General features: G+C 51.2%; 1 protein-coding gene across 1 annotated transcript in view; it reads right to left on the minus strand.

Annotated features, from left to right (window-relative positions):
- Window positions 1-1,449: 1,449 nt before the first annotated feature.
- SOGA1 (suppressor of glucose, autophagy associated 1) overlaps window positions 1,450-19,736 on the minus strand; it is a 60,429-nt gene continuing 42,142 nt past the window's right edge. The window contains exons 8-15 of the mRNA XM_021689117.1: window positions 18,578-18,808; window positions 13,862-13,966; window positions 12,748-12,915; window positions 10,999-11,232; window positions 9,868-9,939; window positions 8,752-8,822; window positions 6,030-7,380; window positions 1,450-2,239 (exon numbers count right to left, since the gene is read on the minus strand). Of these exons, the coding sequence (XP_021544792.1) occupies window positions 2,087-2,239; window positions 6,030-7,380; window positions 8,752-8,822; window positions 9,868-9,939; window positions 10,999-11,232; window positions 12,748-12,915; window positions 13,862-13,966; window positions 18,578-18,808 (2,385 nt within the window). The 3' untranslated portion in view covers window positions 1,450-2,086. The remainder of the gene's footprint in view (window positions 2,240-6,029; window positions 7,381-8,751; window positions 8,823-9,867; window positions 9,940-10,998; window positions 11,233-12,747; window positions 12,916-13,861; window positions 13,967-18,577; window positions 18,809-19,736) is intronic.

Raw genomic sequence — 19,736 nt, forward strand, 5'->3', positions numbered from 1 at the left:
CATGAGCAAGGACCTGGTCAGACTGCCATGACCCTCGCATTGTGCCCGTAGGGAATGGAGATGAAGGACTTTGGGTAACTTGTCCAGGTGACCCTGAAAGGGCAGGACTGGGAGCAGGTGGGATTGCAGACGTGTCTCCTGAGTCCTGGGGGCAAACTCACAAAGCTGCTGGCTTTTGGTCTTCCTGCATTCCGCAGACAAGCTGCTTCATTCTGGTATTTCCACTCTGAGCCCCCAGCCAATGGCAGGGGGTTCACGCATCTGCGTGTGGCGGGCGTGTGTGCAACCAATACGGGTTCACTGGCACCAAGGGAGAGGCCATCTGAGGCCTTTCCCGCCACACTGCAGTACATCCGATGGCTCAGGCAGCTCACGTGGGATGTGGGGAAGCGCGGGCAGCGGGGCTGGGGCTGGAAGAGGGGCCAGGAGAGGCCATAAGGCTAAGGAAAGAGGCTGGTGAGAAGGCTGGCAGGTGGTGAGAGCTGAGGCAGGCTGGCAGACACTCTCAGGTCCATGTGCAAAGCTGCAATAAACAACATTCTCGAAGTTCAGTCCTGTTTTCCCGTGAGTTCTCACTTGGGGAACTTGGAGAGATCTCCACGCTCTTGATAGAACCTTAGTAATCTGTGTTTGACTCATTAAAAAAAAAAGGTTTCAGAGGGAGGAGCAAAATGAGAGGGCAGATGGAGAATGTTTGGGAAGTGGGGATGTCGGCCCAGCCCCCCACCCTGTCAGCCAGGGTTTGCAGACTGACTGCTGGGGGCTGGCCAAGTACCAGTGAGTGAAAAGCAGTGCTCTGAGGCCAGATGGTCAGCAGAATTGGGGAGCAAGCTGCCGTGCTTGTCAGCTGGGGAAGCAGTCTAAACTTGACCAGGAGACCCGAGCTCAGCGGCCGAGCTGCCTCGTCTGCATGGGGGAACCCCATGCCTGCCCATTGTGTTAGAAGCCTCACTTTGTCCCAGTGGCAAAAATACATGTCTCGACCTCCAATAAATTACCTTAGGGACTTTGGGGTAAATTAAATTATTAAAATAAAGTAAAACCACCTTAAATATTTATAGTAAGAAAAATTCAAATAAACAACTGAGGCAAGAAATGTGTTTCCAGGCCCCCGTCCACTGCCGTGTCCTGGGGACACTGGCGTCTGGGAGTGCTCCTTGGCCTGGCGTGGCCAACTGGGAGTCTCTCATTGGGAATAGCTTTGCCCTCCACCAGCCACAGGATGTAAACACAGTGGAGATGTGGCGCCCCTCCAGGGTGTTGGGAAAAGAGACCCCAGCGATCAAGGCAGTGGGCATTTAGGCATTTATCTGTGCACCAGGTCTTGAAACTGACTCTACCTATTTCTGTCCTGGGAAGGTTGGTGCCCCCCCAAGTCACCTTGACGAGGGAGGCAGTTCCAGTGGCTACCCAACCCTGAGCCCCACACGTTTCCACCTCATTCTCCAGTCCTTGCTGCATCCAGGCTATGGGCAGGGAGATCCAGCGCCCCAGGATTCCAGGCCGATAACCTGGCCCTGGCTACTGCCCTATCATACCCCCTAGGGCCACAGTGATCCAGAGCAGTGGGGCTGGGAGGAGGACGTGGTGGAGGGAAGGAAGGGATGGGGATGATGCCCAGCTCAGCTCCACCAGGAACCCCACGTTCTTGTCATCGGTGTTTCCTCCCCATGAAGGAGGACATGGTTGGCAGGGAACATCTGTGAGCGCTTTTCCCTGAGGAGCACCGCCAGAAGTGTATCCTTTCCTTGGCTCTTCTGAGAAGTGACTGTGGGCAGAATCAGGCGAGGCTCTCCGAATGGACTGGCTCCCAAGGGATCCCTCTGGAGCCACCTCCAACGCCTAGGTGTGGTCTTTCTCCCACTGACTGCCTTCCCCTGGGAAGTCCAGAATCACCACCCAGCAGTCAGCAGGAGACCCCGCTTTACCTGGATGGGAAAGCTGTTCTCTGGCAGTGGTGTAGCTGCTGTCCATCCAGGGCAAGACAATGCTGGGGGCATGGGCCCCTTGCCTCGGCTCCTCCTCACGGGTTCCCTTCGGCAATGCAGGGACTGGGCTGGTTGAGGTGGGGAGCCCGGCTGCTCTGTCACTCGCTGGGGGGAGCTGCCCTCTCCTCCCCACCCCAGCCGGACTCTGAAGGGTGCAGCCGGCATTTGGAAGGAGAGTGGCGGAGGGCAGAGCGGGACGGCCGGGCGAAGCAGGAGGTGAGAGACTGGGTGCTACAGTCACAGACAGCATCCTGGGAGAAGGGAGGCGGAAGTCAGGAGGAGCCAAGAGGCACTGACCACCCAGGGGCTGTGTGGTTGGCCGAGCAAGGAATTGGGACTCAGCCGTGCCTGGGGACCAGGTCCCAGGGGCTATGGCCCCTCTCTGGACCAATTTTTTAAAATTGTCTTTCTCCTCTTAGAACAATAATAAATATTCATAAATAACATTCCAGAATGTAATGAATTCTGGAATATACAGAGAAGAAAGTGGACATTGTCCATCAAAGATAAATTCTCAACATTACACAAGCATACATTTATCAAAATGACATCATCTCCTACTGCCTATTTCATAACTGCAAAACACACACTTTTCTGTCACTATGTATACCTAGATTTCCTTCTTTTTAGTGGCTATATACTACTCTACTGAATGGAAATACCTTAATTTATTTATCCAATTCATGTTTTATGTGCATTTTAGGTAGTTTCTCATTTTTTACTATTATCAACACACCAGCAATAATGGTTAAAAGTGCTGCTATAGAACTAGATTGCTTGGTTGAAATCCCAGCCCTGCCACTTACCAGCTGTGTGACCTTGGGTAAGTTACTTAACCTCTCTGAACCTTGATTTCCTTCTAAGATGAAGGACATGATACCTTTCTCAAAATTGTGAGGTTCAAATAAAAAATGATATGCAAAGCACTTGGCATAGTGCCTATTAAGTATTCAGTAAATGTTAGTAATTTTTATTAATAATGCCATACATTTATTGATACAATGTTCTCCCACCTCTGTGAATATTTCCATAGGCTACATTCCTAGAAGAACTACTGGGTCAATGGGTAACATGCACATTTTACATACTGAAAAAAATTTGGATCAACTTTAAAATCAACATTCAGGGGCACCTGCGTGGCTCAGCCGTTAAGCATCTGCCTTCAGCTCAGGTCGTGATCCTAGGGTCCTGGGATTGAGGCCCACATCGGGCTCCCTGCTCAGCGGGAAGCCTGCTTCTCCCTCTCCCACTCCCCCTGCTTGTGTTCCCTCTCTCACTATGTCTCTCCCTATCAAATAAATAAATAAAATCTTTAAAAATAAATAAATAAAATAAATAAAATAAAATCAACATTCAAAATACAGCCAGCTTGTATATTTGTCTCTTTATGTACATGGTTCTATGGGTATGATGTCAACTTGACTGAACCACAGGGTACCCAGATATCTGGTCACACATTATTCTGAGAGTTTCTGTGAGGTTGCTTTTGTATGAGATTAACATTTAAATCAGTAAAGCAGATTGCCCTCTCCAATGTGGGTGGGCCTCATCTAATCAGTTGAAGGCCTGAATAGACCAAAAGGCTGACTCTCCCTGAATAAGAAAGACTTCTTCCTGCCTGATGGCCTTAGGACTGGAACTACATTAGCTACATATGCTGTCCTGGAATGACATCACTGGCTCTCCTGGTTCTCAGGTTTTTGAGCTCAGACTGGAGCAGACTGGAGCAGCTCTCCTGGGTCTCCAGCTTGCTACCTTACCCTGTAGATCTTAGGACATGTCAGCCTCTGTAATTGTGGAAGCCAATCCCTTATAATAAATCTGTTTCTCTCTATAAAAACACATGTATACAGACACACACACACACATACATATAGCCTATTGGTTAAAAAAATTTTTTTTTAGTATAGCCACAGGACTCAAACTCACAACCCTGAGATCAAGAGTCCCATGCTCCACTGACTGAGCCAGGCAGGTGCCCCATCAAACTGTCTTTCAAAAGAGTTTGCCCAATTTCTACAGCCTCTAGTAGTATGTGGTTAGTGTTGTTTTTGTTTTGTTTTTAAGATATTTATTTATTTGAGAGAGACAGTGCATATGAAAGAGAGCATGAGCGGGGGGGCGGAGGGAGGGCAAAGGGAGAGGGAGGAGCAGGCTCCCCACTTATCAGGATGTCTAACATGGGGCTCGATCCCAGGACCCCAGGATCACAACCTGAACCGAAGGCAGATGCTTAACTGACTAAACCACCCAGGCGCCCCTGTGGTTAATGTTTTATTTCTCTATACTCTCAACCAGCTGTCTATACTTAAAAAAACTTCCAGTTTAATGTACATACTGAACGTATCATAAAAATACATCTTGCTGAATTCTCATAGACTAAATACACCCACTGTATTAGGGTTATCTAGAGAAACAGAACCAACGGGCTGTGTGTGTGTGTGTCTGTGTACATATGTGTGTAGAGATGAAAATCAAGAGGGAGGCAAACCATAAGGGACGCTGAACTCCAGGAAACAAACTGAGGGTTGCTGGAGGGGAGGTGGGTGGGAGATGGGGTAATCAGGTGATGGGCATTAAGGAGGGCACTTGATGTAATGAGCACTGGGTGTTGTAACAACTGATGAATCACTAAATTCTACCTCTGAAGCTAATAAAAAAATTTCTTTTAAGCTTTAAGAAAAAACAATTTGGCAATATTTATCAAATACCTTTAAAATTTTTATATTCTGTTAGCCTATAATCCCATTTCTGCAACTTAAACCTAAGGAAATAATCCAAAATGTGGACAAATATTTTTGCACCAAGATGTCCACCACATCATTATGTCTGATAGAGAAAATCTAGAAACCAACTAAACATACAATACATACAAATGGGTCAGTCCTAGCCCACGCCACCTCTCTGCACCCCCACCTATGACCTTTACTGAGTGCACCACAGGCCACATGATACCACCCCTGACCACAGCTGATCAGACCATGGGGGGTACACTGGACTCAAGGTAGACCAATCACAGTTTCTTCTTTCTTCTAGGAATGTGGAATTGGGACAGAGGGATCTGAGTCAGTCTCTCTTAGGTACTTGAATTAGAAGATATTATAAAAGCAGAGCTGGGACCATTCACGCAAGTGCAGCAGAGAGAGAGGAAGAAAGCAGACATCAGAGAAAACAAAGCTCAAGGGAAACGATAGGGAGACAGAGAAGTCTGAGACCTTCAGGTCCTTGCATTTGGGATCCATAAGATACTCCACCATTTCCCTTTCTGGAAAACTAACTTACATGCATTCTTTCACTAACATGCAAATAATCCTTAACCAAATCTGAAACTGATTGATATCAGGAGTGGGGTGTACAGCAAAAGATTCTCGGAGAAAATGGAAGCGCTTAGGCGCAGAGTTTTGGGAGGGGGGCAGGGGTGTGCTGGAAAATGTTTAATAACTAGTTTTCCAGGAATGAGGGGAGAAGCCCTGATTTGGAGCATTTGTCAATTTTCATGGTGTAAATCCTCCCACTGTGGCCACTCTCAAGGTGCCAAGGTGTTTTACTGAACATAGAGATGCACACGATTAGCTCTCATCGACTCCAGCACACCAATGCAGGAGAGCAGTGAGGACACCTCTTCCCTGGAGGGGATGCTAGCAATCTCTGGTGTGTGGTGGCAAAGCAGCTGGTTAAGCCTCACTCACTCGCCTCTTGGTATTCAGACCCTGTGTCCATCAGGCTGTTGTTCCAGGTCTGGGGTCTTCTAACCCCCATTGTATCTATCTATCTATCTATCTATCTATCTATCTATCTATCTATCTACTTTTAAGTGGGCTCTATGCCCAACATGGGGCTTGCACTCATGACCTCGAGACCAAGAGTCACATGCTCTACCGACTGAGCCAGCCAGTCGCCCCCCCAAACCCCTATTCCAGACCAGCAAAAGGACTTTTTGAAACACACAACCATATTCCTGAGTTTGAAAGCCAAGAGAGTTTGGACCTTATAAGTCAACCTCCCCTACCCCAAGAAGAAGAGTAGACCCCACCCACCTACCTCGTTGGGAAGGGCTGTGGCTCCATCTCCCTCCCGGGGGATACCATCCTTCCCCACCTGGGGGAGCACCGAGAGTCTGGCCTCCTCGCTGCCGCCTGACTTGGCTACCTTCTTGTTCAGGATCCTGGCCATGCCCTCTGGCTGATGGTAGCTGGCAGGGGAGAGGGGCTCCGGCTTCTTGGTGCTCTCCTCCCCTGCCGCAGAGGTGGGGCTTGGCGCCCGGCCACACACATTACGGAAGAACTCCTGCACGATGCCATACTTTGGAGGCTCGGGCTTGGCCCGGGCCTCGGACATGCCCAGTTTCCAGACAGACTCTGTGCTCCCCGAGTGCTCCACCACACTGAAGAGGCTGGACAGCCCATCGTTGATGTTCCTCAACACGGGGCTATCCCGTGTGGTGGTGGAGCGGGCCCAGGCCGAGCCGTTCTGCTTGCCCTGGTGCAGGTTCCAGAGGCTGCGGTCCTTGGCGCTGTCCAGCTTGGACACTGACCGCCTCTGGAGCTTCGGCGAGCCATACTTGGGGGAGCAGCACGGCCGCTCAATGCGCGAGTGCACCTTGTCCAGGGAGGAGGAGATCTGCTTGCTGCGCACGGACACGAGCGAGGAGCTGCGGGGTGACCAGCTCTTGCTGTGGAGACTGCTGCGGGGGGGGTCGGTCTGCAGGCCCACGCTGACGGTGCGGATGGTCTGCGTGCCCACGCTGGTCAGGCCCACCGTCTGGCTGGACGTGCTCTTCACTTTCCTCTCCAGTGAGCCCGAGCGCATGGCCTGGCGCACGCAGTTGGTGATCTCCTTCATGTCGTCGCTCATGTTGCCAGACATCTCAAAGTCGTGCAGGGCCGCTGGGAAGCCAGGCCCTGGCGCCGACGGGCTGCCCCCCGAGCCTGCGTCCAAGCGCTGCCGTGAGAAGTTGCAGAGCCACCGGCTGTAGGAGCTCTCGGCCAGCCCGTTGGCCTCAGCCGACTCTTTGGGCTTGGCCGTGGTGAAGAGGAAGCCGGGCTCGATGATGATCTTGCCCTCCCTGTCGTGGACCACGGGGACGCCCAGGCGCCGGGCCACCGGGGGGCTGTAGTACACACGGATGCCCGTCTTGTCGGGGGCCGTGTAGCTGCGCTGCATCTGCCTCCCCGCCGGCTCCTGGCAGCCCAGGGTGCCCAGGCGGTTGCAGTCCCGCGGCGAGAGCCCTGGCTGCTCCTGGGCATCCTTCTCCGGGTCCACCGGCTGGGTGCCCACAAAGGCAAAGGCAGGGTTGTTGGGCAGCTTCTTACCGCGGGCCGCGTCCCCGGCAAGGTAGGGGGAACAGTCAAGCAAACTTTCAAACTCAGACATGGAGGAAACAGATTTGGTCCTGGGAGGAGCGGAGGAGGGAAGAGCAGTGTTAGTGGGAGAAAACAGAGAGGGGGCAGGCGCTCTGGTCTTCCTCCCTGGCCCACACACTGCACAAGAGCTGGGACCACGCCCGTCCTGCTCGCCTCTCGTGGAAGATGCTGTTGGTGCCCTCCCCCACGCCGCCTCGGCACCTCTGAACCTACGTACCCAACACAGCACACTCTGCACACCTGCTATTCTCCGCCTAAGCTTTCTTGTGACTGCAAGAGCACACTTGGCCTCCACGCAGAGGAAGCGACAAATATCACAGAGTTTGGCCCCTAGACACAGACCTCAACAAACAATGGGCGGATCTGGTGGCTCAATACCCAGCCTCCTTGATCCTTGAGTGGGAGAACTCTGCGTGGCACGTTCCACTCTGGCTCCCAGAGTTCCTCAGCGAAACTGAGCTTCGGCTGTCCACAGAATGACGACATCCCCCTTTACTGGCTGCCTTCCCTTCCTTGGGTCACTTCCAGTGTTTCCCAAATCCCTTCCCAAATAAACCATTTGCACTCAGATCCTTGTCTCAAGATCTTTGAGACAAGTTCTCGAATCCTGTGTTTGCTTTTGGGGGAACCCAAATAAGGTGTCACTAAATCTCTGGCACAGACCTGGCACATGTTGCCTGATGACCAAAAGTGCCAGGCGGACGTAAGTACATCTCAGAGCCAGATCATTCGGCCCTCTAGTAACTCTAGTAGACAGCTCCTATTATCCCCACTAGAGAGAGATATCAAGTATCAGCCAAGGTCACACTCCTGGAAATGGCAGACTGGGAGTTCAAACCCCGCCCTCTGACTCCAGAGCCCACCCTCCTACCCTGGCCCTCCTGGCCTGAGGTTGCTCTCATGGTTCTGATGGGCTTCTGTCGCCCTCATTCTATTCATGGGTTTCCTAACAGTGGAGACATGGCCCTGACAGCCCCGGGGTCTCCCTGGCCATAGCGCAGGGCCGGGCCCAGAGTAAGCTGCTCAGTAGTCCCAGGAACGGAAACCCAGCCTGCATTTCCCTAACTCCAGATGCAGGGAGAAGGAACCCCAAGAGGAGCTGAACAGTTTCTTTCAAAGCAAGGATATACGGAGCCCCGGGTTTTCATGCATGTCCACAATCAAACAAACAAGAAAAATCACAGGCTGCAGTTCTCACTGTCCCAAGCTTCCCGGCTCCTGAGGGGCTTTGGCTCCATAGAAACCATATCCCAGGGTTCTCCCAGCTCTGCTGAGGTGCCATGGTGGGCACATGGGGCGAGGGAAAGAGGACAGGCAAAGGGGTGGAGCAGGGAGAGGTGCCTGAAGGGCGAGGCAGGGGAGGGGCTGCCGGGCAGGGCAGGGGGAGGGGATGCTAGCACCTTTTTAAGGCGGTGCCCCCAAGGTCAGCTTCAGAAACCGCCTCCTTGTCGAGAATCTTCTCATTCCGTGTCTGTCAAGAAAGAGAGGCAGGAAGGGTGAGTTCTGGCCACCAGCGTACCGAGGGAAGGGGACAGGAGGTCAGCGCAAGAGCTGACCCGGGATCCCACGCCTGAGTCTCCTCTTACAGAGCAGGAGTGAGGTCAGCACTGATCTGGAATGCCTGTTGGTCAGTTTCTGGCTATAGTGGGTCTAACACTCCTTCCGTGGGTATGTGATCCAGGCTTGGCCAATCAGAGCTCCGAGAGAGAACCCCAAGGAAAGAGTCTTTTTAGAAGTTATTCTGAATGTGGCGGCAGCAGCAAAGCAGACGGCGGCCACGGTTCAGATGGCGGTGACAGCAGTGACCTCAAGGTTCCTGCTCAGGGCTGGTCTCCCCCTGGTTCCAGAGCAGGTCCCCTGGGACTTGCACCCGTTTTTCTGAACCTGCATCACCAGCCCTCTTGAGCCCCAATTAAATCCGCTCCTGCCTAAGTTCCTCACAGTTAGTGTTTGTGGCTTGCAACCACATCTCCTAACACACCACTTCCTCGGGCTGTCCTGAGCAAAGAGCTGTTACGGCCACTGTTTGGTCACTGAGAACGCTGCTATGTGGACAAGGCCTCTGAGGCTTAGGAGCAAATTTTACCAAAGTGACCTAACTGGTCTCCAAAGAGAGGGTGGGCTAAAGCAGAGAATGTGATTCTCATTTTACCGCGGAGGCAACCGGAGCCCAGAGAGGGAGAGAGTGACTCGCTCAAGACCACACAGCTATTCAGCGGCCTCGCTTTGCAGAAAGGCACAGCTGAAACCAAGAAGATAGCAAGCACCTGGCCAAGAGCACCGAGACAGCCGCCTCTCTCCCGGGTGTGGGAGGGCGGAGCTGACAGATGGCTCCTCATAAGTCCCCAACCATCGGCTGCAACGATGGGGTAGAGATCCCAGGACTGAGGAGCCCAGAATGCAAGGGGGCAACCTGTGGGACAGAGTTAGCCTCCTCTCCATCACATCCCCAAGTGAGGGACTTGGCAGTGCAGCCAGCAGCCAAGAGAACACGAATGGCCTGCTACCCCGCTCACCTCTTTCCAGTTATTGTCCTGCTTCTCCAGGTCTGAGTGCTTCAGGATCCAGGGTTCAGCGGCCTTCTGCAGCTGCGCAAGGGTAAAGAGGATGGTCAGTGGCAGGCGAGGCTGGCGAGGCTGGTGAGCGGGGCCTCGCTGTGTGCAGGGTCAGTCCCCAGGCTCTGCTCGTAGCTCGAACGACCCAGTCATGGACGAGGAACCAGCTTCCCAGTGGGCAGCAGCACCGAGCCACCAAAAGATGGATTTGGAAAATGACCATGAAAGCAACCACTTACAGGCATCCTTACAGATGCCCTTCTGTCTGCTCCAGTAACGGCTGTCACTACTGTGCTACTTCATGCTGCAAATCCTGGACCGGCTAGGTCGGCTAAGCAGCATCCCTAGTGTGGGGGACCCACATTAGGAAGGAGGCCAGCCCCTACACTCTGTCCCGAACAGCTCTCTATGAAAGAGGCAAATCAGTATAAACAATATGTATCTCACGATTACATTAAATCAGTATAAACAATATGTATCTCACGATTACATTATCGATTAGAAAAAAAAGATCTCTGTGAATATAAATTTAAGTAGCAAGAAAAGGAAGGAATGGGTTGGAGTATGCTTTTGCAATATTTGGGTCTTATATAAAGATGAAGTCCTGAGTTATGTAATTAAAATAAAAAGTAAAACAAAGGAAAAGAGTCAAAGAGTGGCGCATAGAAGCTTGGTAAGGAGCACCTGGGTACATGATGTGAACTCTAGTAGGGTGTAATGGTCAATGACGGTTTTTTCCTATCCCCCCTCTTTTGGTCAGAGGACTCTATAATTTCCCCAAATTTTCAGGGTTCAGTAGGCTCTAGGGGTAGGCACATGACTTAACAACTGGCCAATAAGCCTCGTGGAAAAGGAAAACTCTCTATTGCCTTTGGTAAGCCGGGAAGGTCTGAGCACAAAACTAACAGTGACCGTATCCGAGGCTTGCTTACGAATAAAGCACAAAGGAAAGCAAGCCTGAGAGACTGGCAGAGAGACAGACCTAGCACCTAGTACGGTCTCTGAGCACCTCGATCCAGCTATAACTGAAGGCGATCCCAGCCCCAGACTTCTCCCACAGTGAGTCCTCCTGGTGGCTGGAGCAGGCCTCACCTGGCTCAGGCGGTTCTGCAGCTCCTTCACCTGCTGCTCCACCTGCTGCTTCTCACCCTGAAGCCGCTCCACCAGCTGCAGCTTCTCCTGGCTCCAGTTGCGCTCACTGATCTGCAGCTGCCGCGTCAGCTCCATGACGGCGCTGTAGGACTCAGCCAGCAGGTGCTGCTGCTCCTCACGCTCCCGCTGCAAGGCTGCCCGCTCCCCAGCCCCCTTGCCAGCCTTCAGCTCCATCTGCAGCACAAGGAAGAGCAAACTGGGTGGCTGGCACCAGGAGACCCTTCCTCTCTGGCTCCCTGGCCGCCCTTCCCTCTCAGGCACCCGTAGGGGGTGGTGGGGGGAGAGCTCTGCTCTGAAGACCCCTCACCTGCTCACTACCCCATGCAGAACTAAGCCCTCCTCACAGCCAGGCCTTGCTCAAGCATTATCTCAGGATCCTTGTGAAATCTCAGCAAGACAGCTACCTTTTACGATATTTTGCAGAGGAGAAAGACGTTCGAAGAAGTTACGTTATTTGTCCCAGGTCACACAGCTACAAAATGGCAGAGTTTCCTAGTTGTTGCTTCTCATATTTTATCAACTCTCCCAAGTGGTCTGGGTTTATGGTTGGAGGGGTACGCACCCACAGTCACATAATGAATGTGTGAATCGGTCCAGTATGACGACCTTCACGGCACCGAGCCTCGGGGCGGCAGGACGTAAACATGCAGCCTCAAGTATCAGTGTGCCCCAGATCCCCCAGGCTGTGGTCTGGTATATTAGCCCCCACAGGGGCCGGTCAGCCTCCCAGTGGGTAGGGCACGTGGAATGTCTGGGTTTGGGGAGCAGCAGGAACAGTCAGAGGAAAAGAGGGTGACAGGGAAGCCAGAAGTCTGTGAGCACTGGGAAGAAGGTTGGGTTCGTGGTAATGAGAAGCCAGGAGGGGCAGAGGTTTGGGGAGCAAAAGTCAGATCTGCTACTTACTAGCTGGGTGACCTTGGGAAAGAAACTTAACCCTTCTGTGCTGGTTTTGTTACTTGTACAGCAGTGACCATCAGTGTACACATCCCCATGGGGCCCATGATGCCCAGGAAGGCAGCCTACAGCAAGGGCAGACCTGGAGGAAGCTGGGACCTGAAGAATCGTGGCAGGTGGGGTTGGTGGTGATGGTCAGGGCATTCTCCCTGAGTGGGAGGAAACCCACCCTCTCACTTTTCACACCAGAGGAGGGCAGCAACTTGCCTCTGGGCACACAGCAGAGACCACAGCTCCAGGGCTCCTGGTTAGGCTCCTGTGGTCACACTGGGTTGTGGGGAGGGGAGTCTCCCAGTTTGTGTGGAAGGAGTAAAACAAAGCCAGGGAGCAAGGGACGAAGGGGATCCTTATGGGCGGGGGGAGCGAATGAGGAGAGCAGGCAGCAGAAGCCTGGCTATGCGCGTGAAGGATGTCACCAGGTGCAGACAGGCATTTAAGCATCTGGCTTCACCCCTGAACCCAGGGTGCATCAGATGTGCCAATGATGTCCTGTGCCCATCTGCCTTCACTTTCCTTCCTTGGCCCAGTGACTCCCAGTCCCCAGTGTTTGTGGTACCCTTGCTGTGTGCCTCAAGGTAAATCTCTTGCCCTCTCTGGGTCAAAAGAGGAGGTAAAGGGGTTCCTATGCTTCTTAGGAGCATGGCTTGGGCATCATGCTCCCAGATCTGACAGCTGTGAGGGCTTAGATGAGGGAGGCACAAGGGGGGAAATGTCTCTGACAGGTAGGGGCCTCACCTGGGCAGTATGGCTCTTCAACTCTGCCCGCTCCGTCTCCCAGGTGGCCTTGGCCTTGGCAAACTGCTGCTGGAGCTCGGTCAGACCACGGCGTTCATCCCGAAGCAGCCAGCACAGCTCCTTCAGCGTCACCTTCATGTCGGCCAGTGTCTTGATATACTCGTTGGGCTGCAGATGGGGGCAAGGCCTGGGTCAGGAGCTTTGGGGGGGGAAGGGGAGCTGGGCTGGGAGCACTCACCCAGAGTCCAGCCTGGGACTCTACCCAGTCTCGAGCAAACCCCATGACCCCCAGGTCATCTCACCCAGCCAAACCCGGGCCTGGCCACCTCCTAGGTTGACATGTGCCCCAGCCTCACATGAACAAAAAAACCCTGAGGTCACAGCAATTATTATTCAGCCTAAATGTGAGATGGGCCCTGGCTTCTTCAAGCTTCTGCAGACTCTAGGCCCTGGGTCTTTGTCCTTGCCCAAGATGTGCCTCTCTGATGCACTGTGGGCCACATGGGGAATCCCAACTATGCGGCCTCCCTGACTGCCTGACTCAGTCCCCATCTTCTCTCCTTGGCCCATGACCTGTTTCCCACCTACCCAAGCTCACTGTGTATGACCCTGGGAGCCTGTCCCCATTGCTCTCTCTGCCCCATGGCTTGATTTGGGGGTCAGACCACAAGGCCTCTCTTCATACGACCCCAACTTGATGTCCTTACCCCCACTATGTACATCCCAAGCCACAGCCAATCCCAGAATACCCTGCCACACCTCTGCACACACAGTTCTCTAGGTCCAAAGGGCCTTTTCCCCACTCTCTATTATGCAAGCTCCCATTCATCTTTCGAAACCCACCACCCTTACCCCTTCTCTGTGACACTGTCCCCTACACTCCAGACAATTAACTGCTCTTCTGCATGTGACCACGCAGTCCCTCAGCTGTCACTGCCCCTGGATAACTTCTGAACCCCACAGCACTCAGCATCTGGGGCCAGTAACCAGGTAATGACCCTCTGCAGCTCCAGTGCCCCATGCAGAACAGGTCAGGGAAGGTGGCAGGAAGTGATCACTAAACAGACAGAGGAAGCACGGGCAGGACAGGACTGGGAAGGGGCTGGGAACGCACCGTGTTTTGGGTCCAGCTGTCCCCTGCACAGGTCTTGTTATCTGAATGCTGGGCATTTAATTCCTCTTCCTCCATTAGCAGGTACAGCTCCTTCATGCTATTTACCTATTTTTAAAAAGCCACATTCAACGGGGGCTGGAAGGGTGTCATGCTTGGGAGTCTGACCGTCAGGAGAGGGGATTCAGGCTAGCGGCCAGATGGAAAGGGTACAACACAGCCAGGCAGGAAGGAAGAATGGGTTTGATGGTCCAGGATGGATCAAAGGCACTCTAGTTGGACACTGATTTCCCTTTTAACTTTGGCTGCTGGGCACCATCAAGGCCGAGGAGTGCAGCTGGAAAGGCAGGTCCTTCTGTCCCCCCATACAACCTCTTCTGCCCCAAGGGCCATGAGGCATCCTGGAGAGCTACTCAGAAATAACCATGTTGACAGGCTGGGTCCACAGGTAGACCCTGTAGGTGGAATAAAAGGGCCATGGGCACCCCCATAATTATAGAAAAGGCAACCAAAGGTTGGGGTGGGCAGAGGGAACCTTCCTAGGAGGGGCTCTGCTGCTGATGGATTCTGCTTAGAAGTCCAGAGCCAGCCAAGGAAACCAGGGTACTAGTTCAGGCTGGGAATGAAGCAGAAGGAAGCTAGCTTCTGACTGGGGCACTCACTCATCATTCACTCAACAAAGAGTTACTGAAAACCTACCATGCACCAGGCCCTGTGTCTGGAGCTGGAGATACACCAGTGAGCAAGACAGACAAAAACCCTTGTCCCCTTTAACTTCCATTCCAGTAGCAGGAAAACAAACAAATAAGTGAAATGTAATGAAATGGCATTATATGTCTAGAATGTCACACAGTGAAGAGCCCCGGGGAATAAGAGCAAGCCAAGGAGCTGGGGTGTGCTGCGTGTGGGTAGTCAAGGAGGGCCTCCCTGCAGGCTGAGAATTCTGGGGAAAGGGCACAGCAAATGCCAAGGTCCTGAGGTGGGAACATGTCTGTGTGAGGGAAGCAGGAGAGCCAGGGAGAAAGTGAGAGAGGTACGGGGAACAAGGCTGGTCGCCCAGGCCCAGGACTTGTAGAGACTTCGGCTTCTGCTCTGGGTGAAATGGGAGCCAGGAGGGACGCCCACCTGACGTGAGGTTTCACGAGATCACTGCAGCTGCTGAGCTTACTGGGCAGCAACAGAACCCCCTGTCACAAAACTCCGGGGGATGCCATCCATGTGCAATACATGCCGCCTGGGGTACCTCCTCGTACCCTTCTGAATGCAAGATGCTTGGTGGAAAGGTGCAAGAGCAGAGCAGGGAGGCCAGGTAAGAAACCTGCAGTGAAAATCCAAGCAAGAAGTGACGGTGGCTCAGCCGGGAAGGAGCGCAGAGCGGCTGGGTCAGCCTCTAGACAGAGTCTGGATAGAGTCACAAGGTGCAAGAAAGGCCATTTAAGCCATGTACCTGGACAAGCTCCCCAAGGGAGCAGGTGGAGTTACGGGAGAGACGTAGCCCAAGGGCTGAGCCTTGGGGACTCTGACGTTAAGAGAGGGCAGGGAGAAAAGGAGGGTCCAGCCAAGGAGACCGAGAAAGAGCAACCAGTGAGGTGGACGGAAACCCGAGAGAGTGTGATGTTCTAGAAACCAAATGAAGAAGGTTTTCTAATGTCAACACGGGCACCGAGGCTGGGAAGTATGGGGTGGGGGGCGGGGGGCATGCAGGGCAGGGCCTGCCTGAATAAACATCCCAATTCTGGCTCTGGTCACGAGTGTCTGAACATACAGACTATGGCTGTCTGTAGACACAGGTGCGCGATTCTTTCTCCAAAATCCTTGGGGCCAGGTGTGCTCGGAATTCAGGATGCACAGGGATTTAGAAAGACAATGTGGTACCCACACTGTATGTTGTACCACTGCCCCAGCAGGGCCTGGTGAACACCCTATGCTCTACCACACTCATGATTCCCCTACAAACATAGGAATATTAACAGGAAATGGGATAAATAAAGGTTCTGCTGCCAAATGAATGTCAGGCCAATCTTTTCCAACTGAGTTAGATACAACCAAACACAGCTCTCAGAGCTTCTGGATTTCAGAACTGAGGCAGGGAATCAAAGATCTTTATCTGCAGTAGAATGGGAATAATAGCTATCTACATTTCATAGCATATTTGTAAAGATGAAATGCAGTAATTCACCTGAAGTATTTAAAACAGTATCTAGAACACCATACTCAATGCCTGAGGGTTGTTTTTTTTTTTATCATTCACATGTATAGTAGCATTTCACACATATAATTCTGCAGAGATGGACACATATTCTTTGAGAGTATGAATGTATACCAAGCTTACTTTATTTATTATTTTTTTTGGCAGCAAAGCAAGGTTTATTGAGCAATAGCAAAGTGATAGTACAAACCTCCCAAGGAGGGAGGGGACCCGAGGAGGTTGCCCCCAAGTTTATTATTTATATAGCTTTATGTATGTGCATATATCATATTAATATACACATATATATCTATTTTGACAATATATGTGGTTATGTTTATATCTTTTTTAAAAAGATTTCATTTTATTTTTTTTTAAGATTTTATTTATTTATTTGACAAAAAGAGACACAGCAAGAGAGGGAACACAAGCAGGGGGAGTGGGAGAGGGAGAAGCAGGCTTCCCGCGGAGCAGGGAGCCCGACGCGGGGCTCGATCCCAGGACCCTAGGATCATGACCTGAGCCGAAGGTAGATGCTTAACGACTGAGCCACCCAGGCGCCCCTAAAGATTTTATTTATTTGAGAGAGAGAGAGAGCATGAGCGGGGATGGGGAGGGACAGAGGGAGAGGGACAAGCAGACTCCCCAATGAGCAGGGAGCCTGACATGGGGCTCAATCCCAGGACCCCGAGATCATGACCTGAGCCAAAGGCAGACACTTAACCAACTGAGCCACCCAGGCACCCTGGTTATGTTTATATCTTATTAATTATGTCTATTTCAGTAAATGTATTTCTATTAATTATAGGCACATATATTATTTAATTTTCTATGCTTACTTTTTTTTTCTTCCAAATTAAGTTTCTGTTTCTGTTACTCCAGTACATGGAAATAGCTAGAAAGATTTATACCAAATATGGAGAATTTGCCTGAGACAAACTGACTTAAAATATAGGCTATGTGGCCTCCAATTCACTTTGGAGGGTGTAGGGGAACATCCAACTTAGCAGCCACAACCGGGCTTCAGGTAAAATCAAAATAGTGGTTAAAAAGAAACAAATCAATATGGTGGTTCCCCAAAATATTAAAAATAAAACTACCATATGAACCAGCAATCCCACTTCTGGGTACATATCCAAAGGAAATGAAATCTGGATCTCAAGGAGCTATCTGCAGGCCCATGTTCGTTGCACCATTATTCACGATAGCCAAGATATGGAAATGACATAAGTGTTCACAAATGAATGGATAAAGAAAATGTGTATATATACAATGGAATATTATTCAGCCATAGAAAAGAAGAAAATTCTGCCAGTTTTGACAACATGGATGGTTGTGAAATAAGTGAAATAGCCAGATACAGAAAGACAAACACTGCAAGATCTCACTTACATGTGGAATGGAAAAAAAGCCAAACTCATACAAGCAGGGAGCAGAACAGTGGTTGCCACGGGCAGGGAAGCGGGGGTGGGGGGTGGGGGTGGGGAGATGCTGGTCAAAGGGTACAAAGTTTCAGTTATGCAGAATGAATAAGTTCTGGAGATCTATGTACAGCATGGTGACTACAGTTAGCAATACTGTATTGTATACTTGAAATTTGCTAAGAGAGTAGATCTTAAGTATTCTCACTATAAATAAAAAAAAGAGGGGTGCCTGGGTGGGTGGCTCTGTCGGTTAAGGGTCTGACACTTGATTTCCAGCGTGGAGCCTATTTAAATTAATTAATTAGTTAATTAAAATAAAATAGGTATATTCATAAGTCAAAAATAAACAGCAATTAAAAATATGTCCTGGGTTGTTCCCGATATGGGCCACCAAAAAGCAACAATGACTACTTTTATATGTAAAACATGGATGAATCTCAAAAAATTATATTAAGCAAAAGAAGCCAGACACAAAAGACTACATGCACTTATATGAAGTTCTAGAATAGGCAAAATTAATCCATCGTATAAGAAATCAGAACAGTGCTGACAGCTGGGGTGGGCATATTGACTAGAACAGCAGGGATCCTTTGGGGGCACTGGAAATGTGCTCTGTTGTGAGCTGGGTAGGGACTATACAGATGTACATGACAAAACTTCATCAGCTGTACACGTAAGATGTGTGCACTTTACTCTATGCAATGTATACCTTAAAAGAACAAAAAAGAATATGTACTATATTGGCATGTAATGCAATAGTAACAAAACTAGATTATTAAATTTACCTAGATACTGTTGCCTGCTGAGGACTCTGAGGTTCATTAAAAAGGGAAATGAACAAATATTAGAGAGGTGTTAAAGACCTATCAGCTCTCTTTGGGGAGGGACCAAGTCTGCCTCCATCACAGTATCCCCAGCGCCCGCCACAGCGTCCAGTAAAGAGCTGGTTCTCAATAAGCTGATGCTGAATGAGTGAATGAATGCAGGATGGAAGCCTGCAAGCTGATGGCTTGGAGATGAGCCTCAGGGCTGTGTCAATGCCACTCCCTCTAGTCCAATCTTCCCCACCCCACCCCTGCCCTAGTCCCAGCCCCAGGGGAGCCATACCTCAAGGAAGTCATCCCCCTCGCTGGGCAAAATCTTGCCCTGCCGCCAACGCTTGAGGAACCACCTGAGCTTCATGAAGAGCAGCAGGAAGTTGTGCTTGAACTGCTGGGACTCCTGCACCAGCATGTTCTTCTCCTGGCTCCAGAATTTCTGCTCCAGCCTCCGCTGGAGGCTCAGACTCTGCAGCTCAAACTCCCGCCTCAGGAGCGCCCTCTGCTGGTCCTCCTTCAGCTGGGAGGGGGACAAGAGTGTGAGCACCCCCAGCTGTCTTCCCAGCACTCCCTTTTCCAGTTCCAGGCCTCAGATAAAGACAGAGACGAAAGCTCGGGAGGTGCCTCTTGGTGATCCCTGCCAGGGACTCTACCAATATCAGCTCACTCTGTTGAGATAAACTCCAGGGAAGAGAAATTCATAAAAGGAGCAACAATCACAGTTATGGATCATTGAGAAGTGGGATTTGAACCCGGCTCTGCCTCATTATAAAAACCATGACATCACATAATGAGCACATACTGGTTGCCAAAGTTTCACGGGAACTCTCACATCTGATAAGGAACCTGGGAGGGTGAACAATGACGGTAGGAACGGGTGACCCATGTCAAGGGCAAAGGGCACACCAGGAGAGAGAAGATGCAAATCCCGAGGAAGGAATGCAATGTCATGACTGAGAGAGCAGAGACTGGGATTAGAATCTCGCCCTAAAGGTGCAACCTGGGCCACCTGCTTCAGCTCCCTGGGCATCAGTCTTCCCATCTTTAAAATGGGACACCTCAGGGGAAATCCTGAGGACTAAAGGACATAACGTGTGAAAAGAGCATTGCACAGCCCTGACATACAGTAAGGGCTTAATACATGCTTTCTATTAGCAGGACTACCAGCCTGGATTAGCAGCCAGACCTCTGGCCTTTCTGTACAGGTTTTCACCTGTATAGTTGGGAAAAGGAGGCCCAGAGAGGAGACAGGATTGGCCTGAGGTCACACAGGCAGTCAATGACAAGCCCAGGATTCCACCTCAGTAGAGCTAATGCACCATCAAGTATAGCTAGGGCCAGAAGACTCAAGTTTCCCAATACCCTTGCCTTCTGAAGACCCGTGGAGCCTTAAGGTTTCTGCCTTCCGTTCAGGGAAGAGAAGTTGGAGCCGGTGCGGGGGGGGGGGG

This window comes from Neomonachus schauinslandi, chromosome 10, assembly GCF_002201575.2.
Source record: "Neomonachus schauinslandi chromosome 10, ASM220157v2, whole genome shotgun sequence".
Lineage (NCBI taxonomy): Eukaryota > Metazoa > Chordata > Mammalia > Carnivora > Phocidae > Neomonachus > Neomonachus schauinslandi.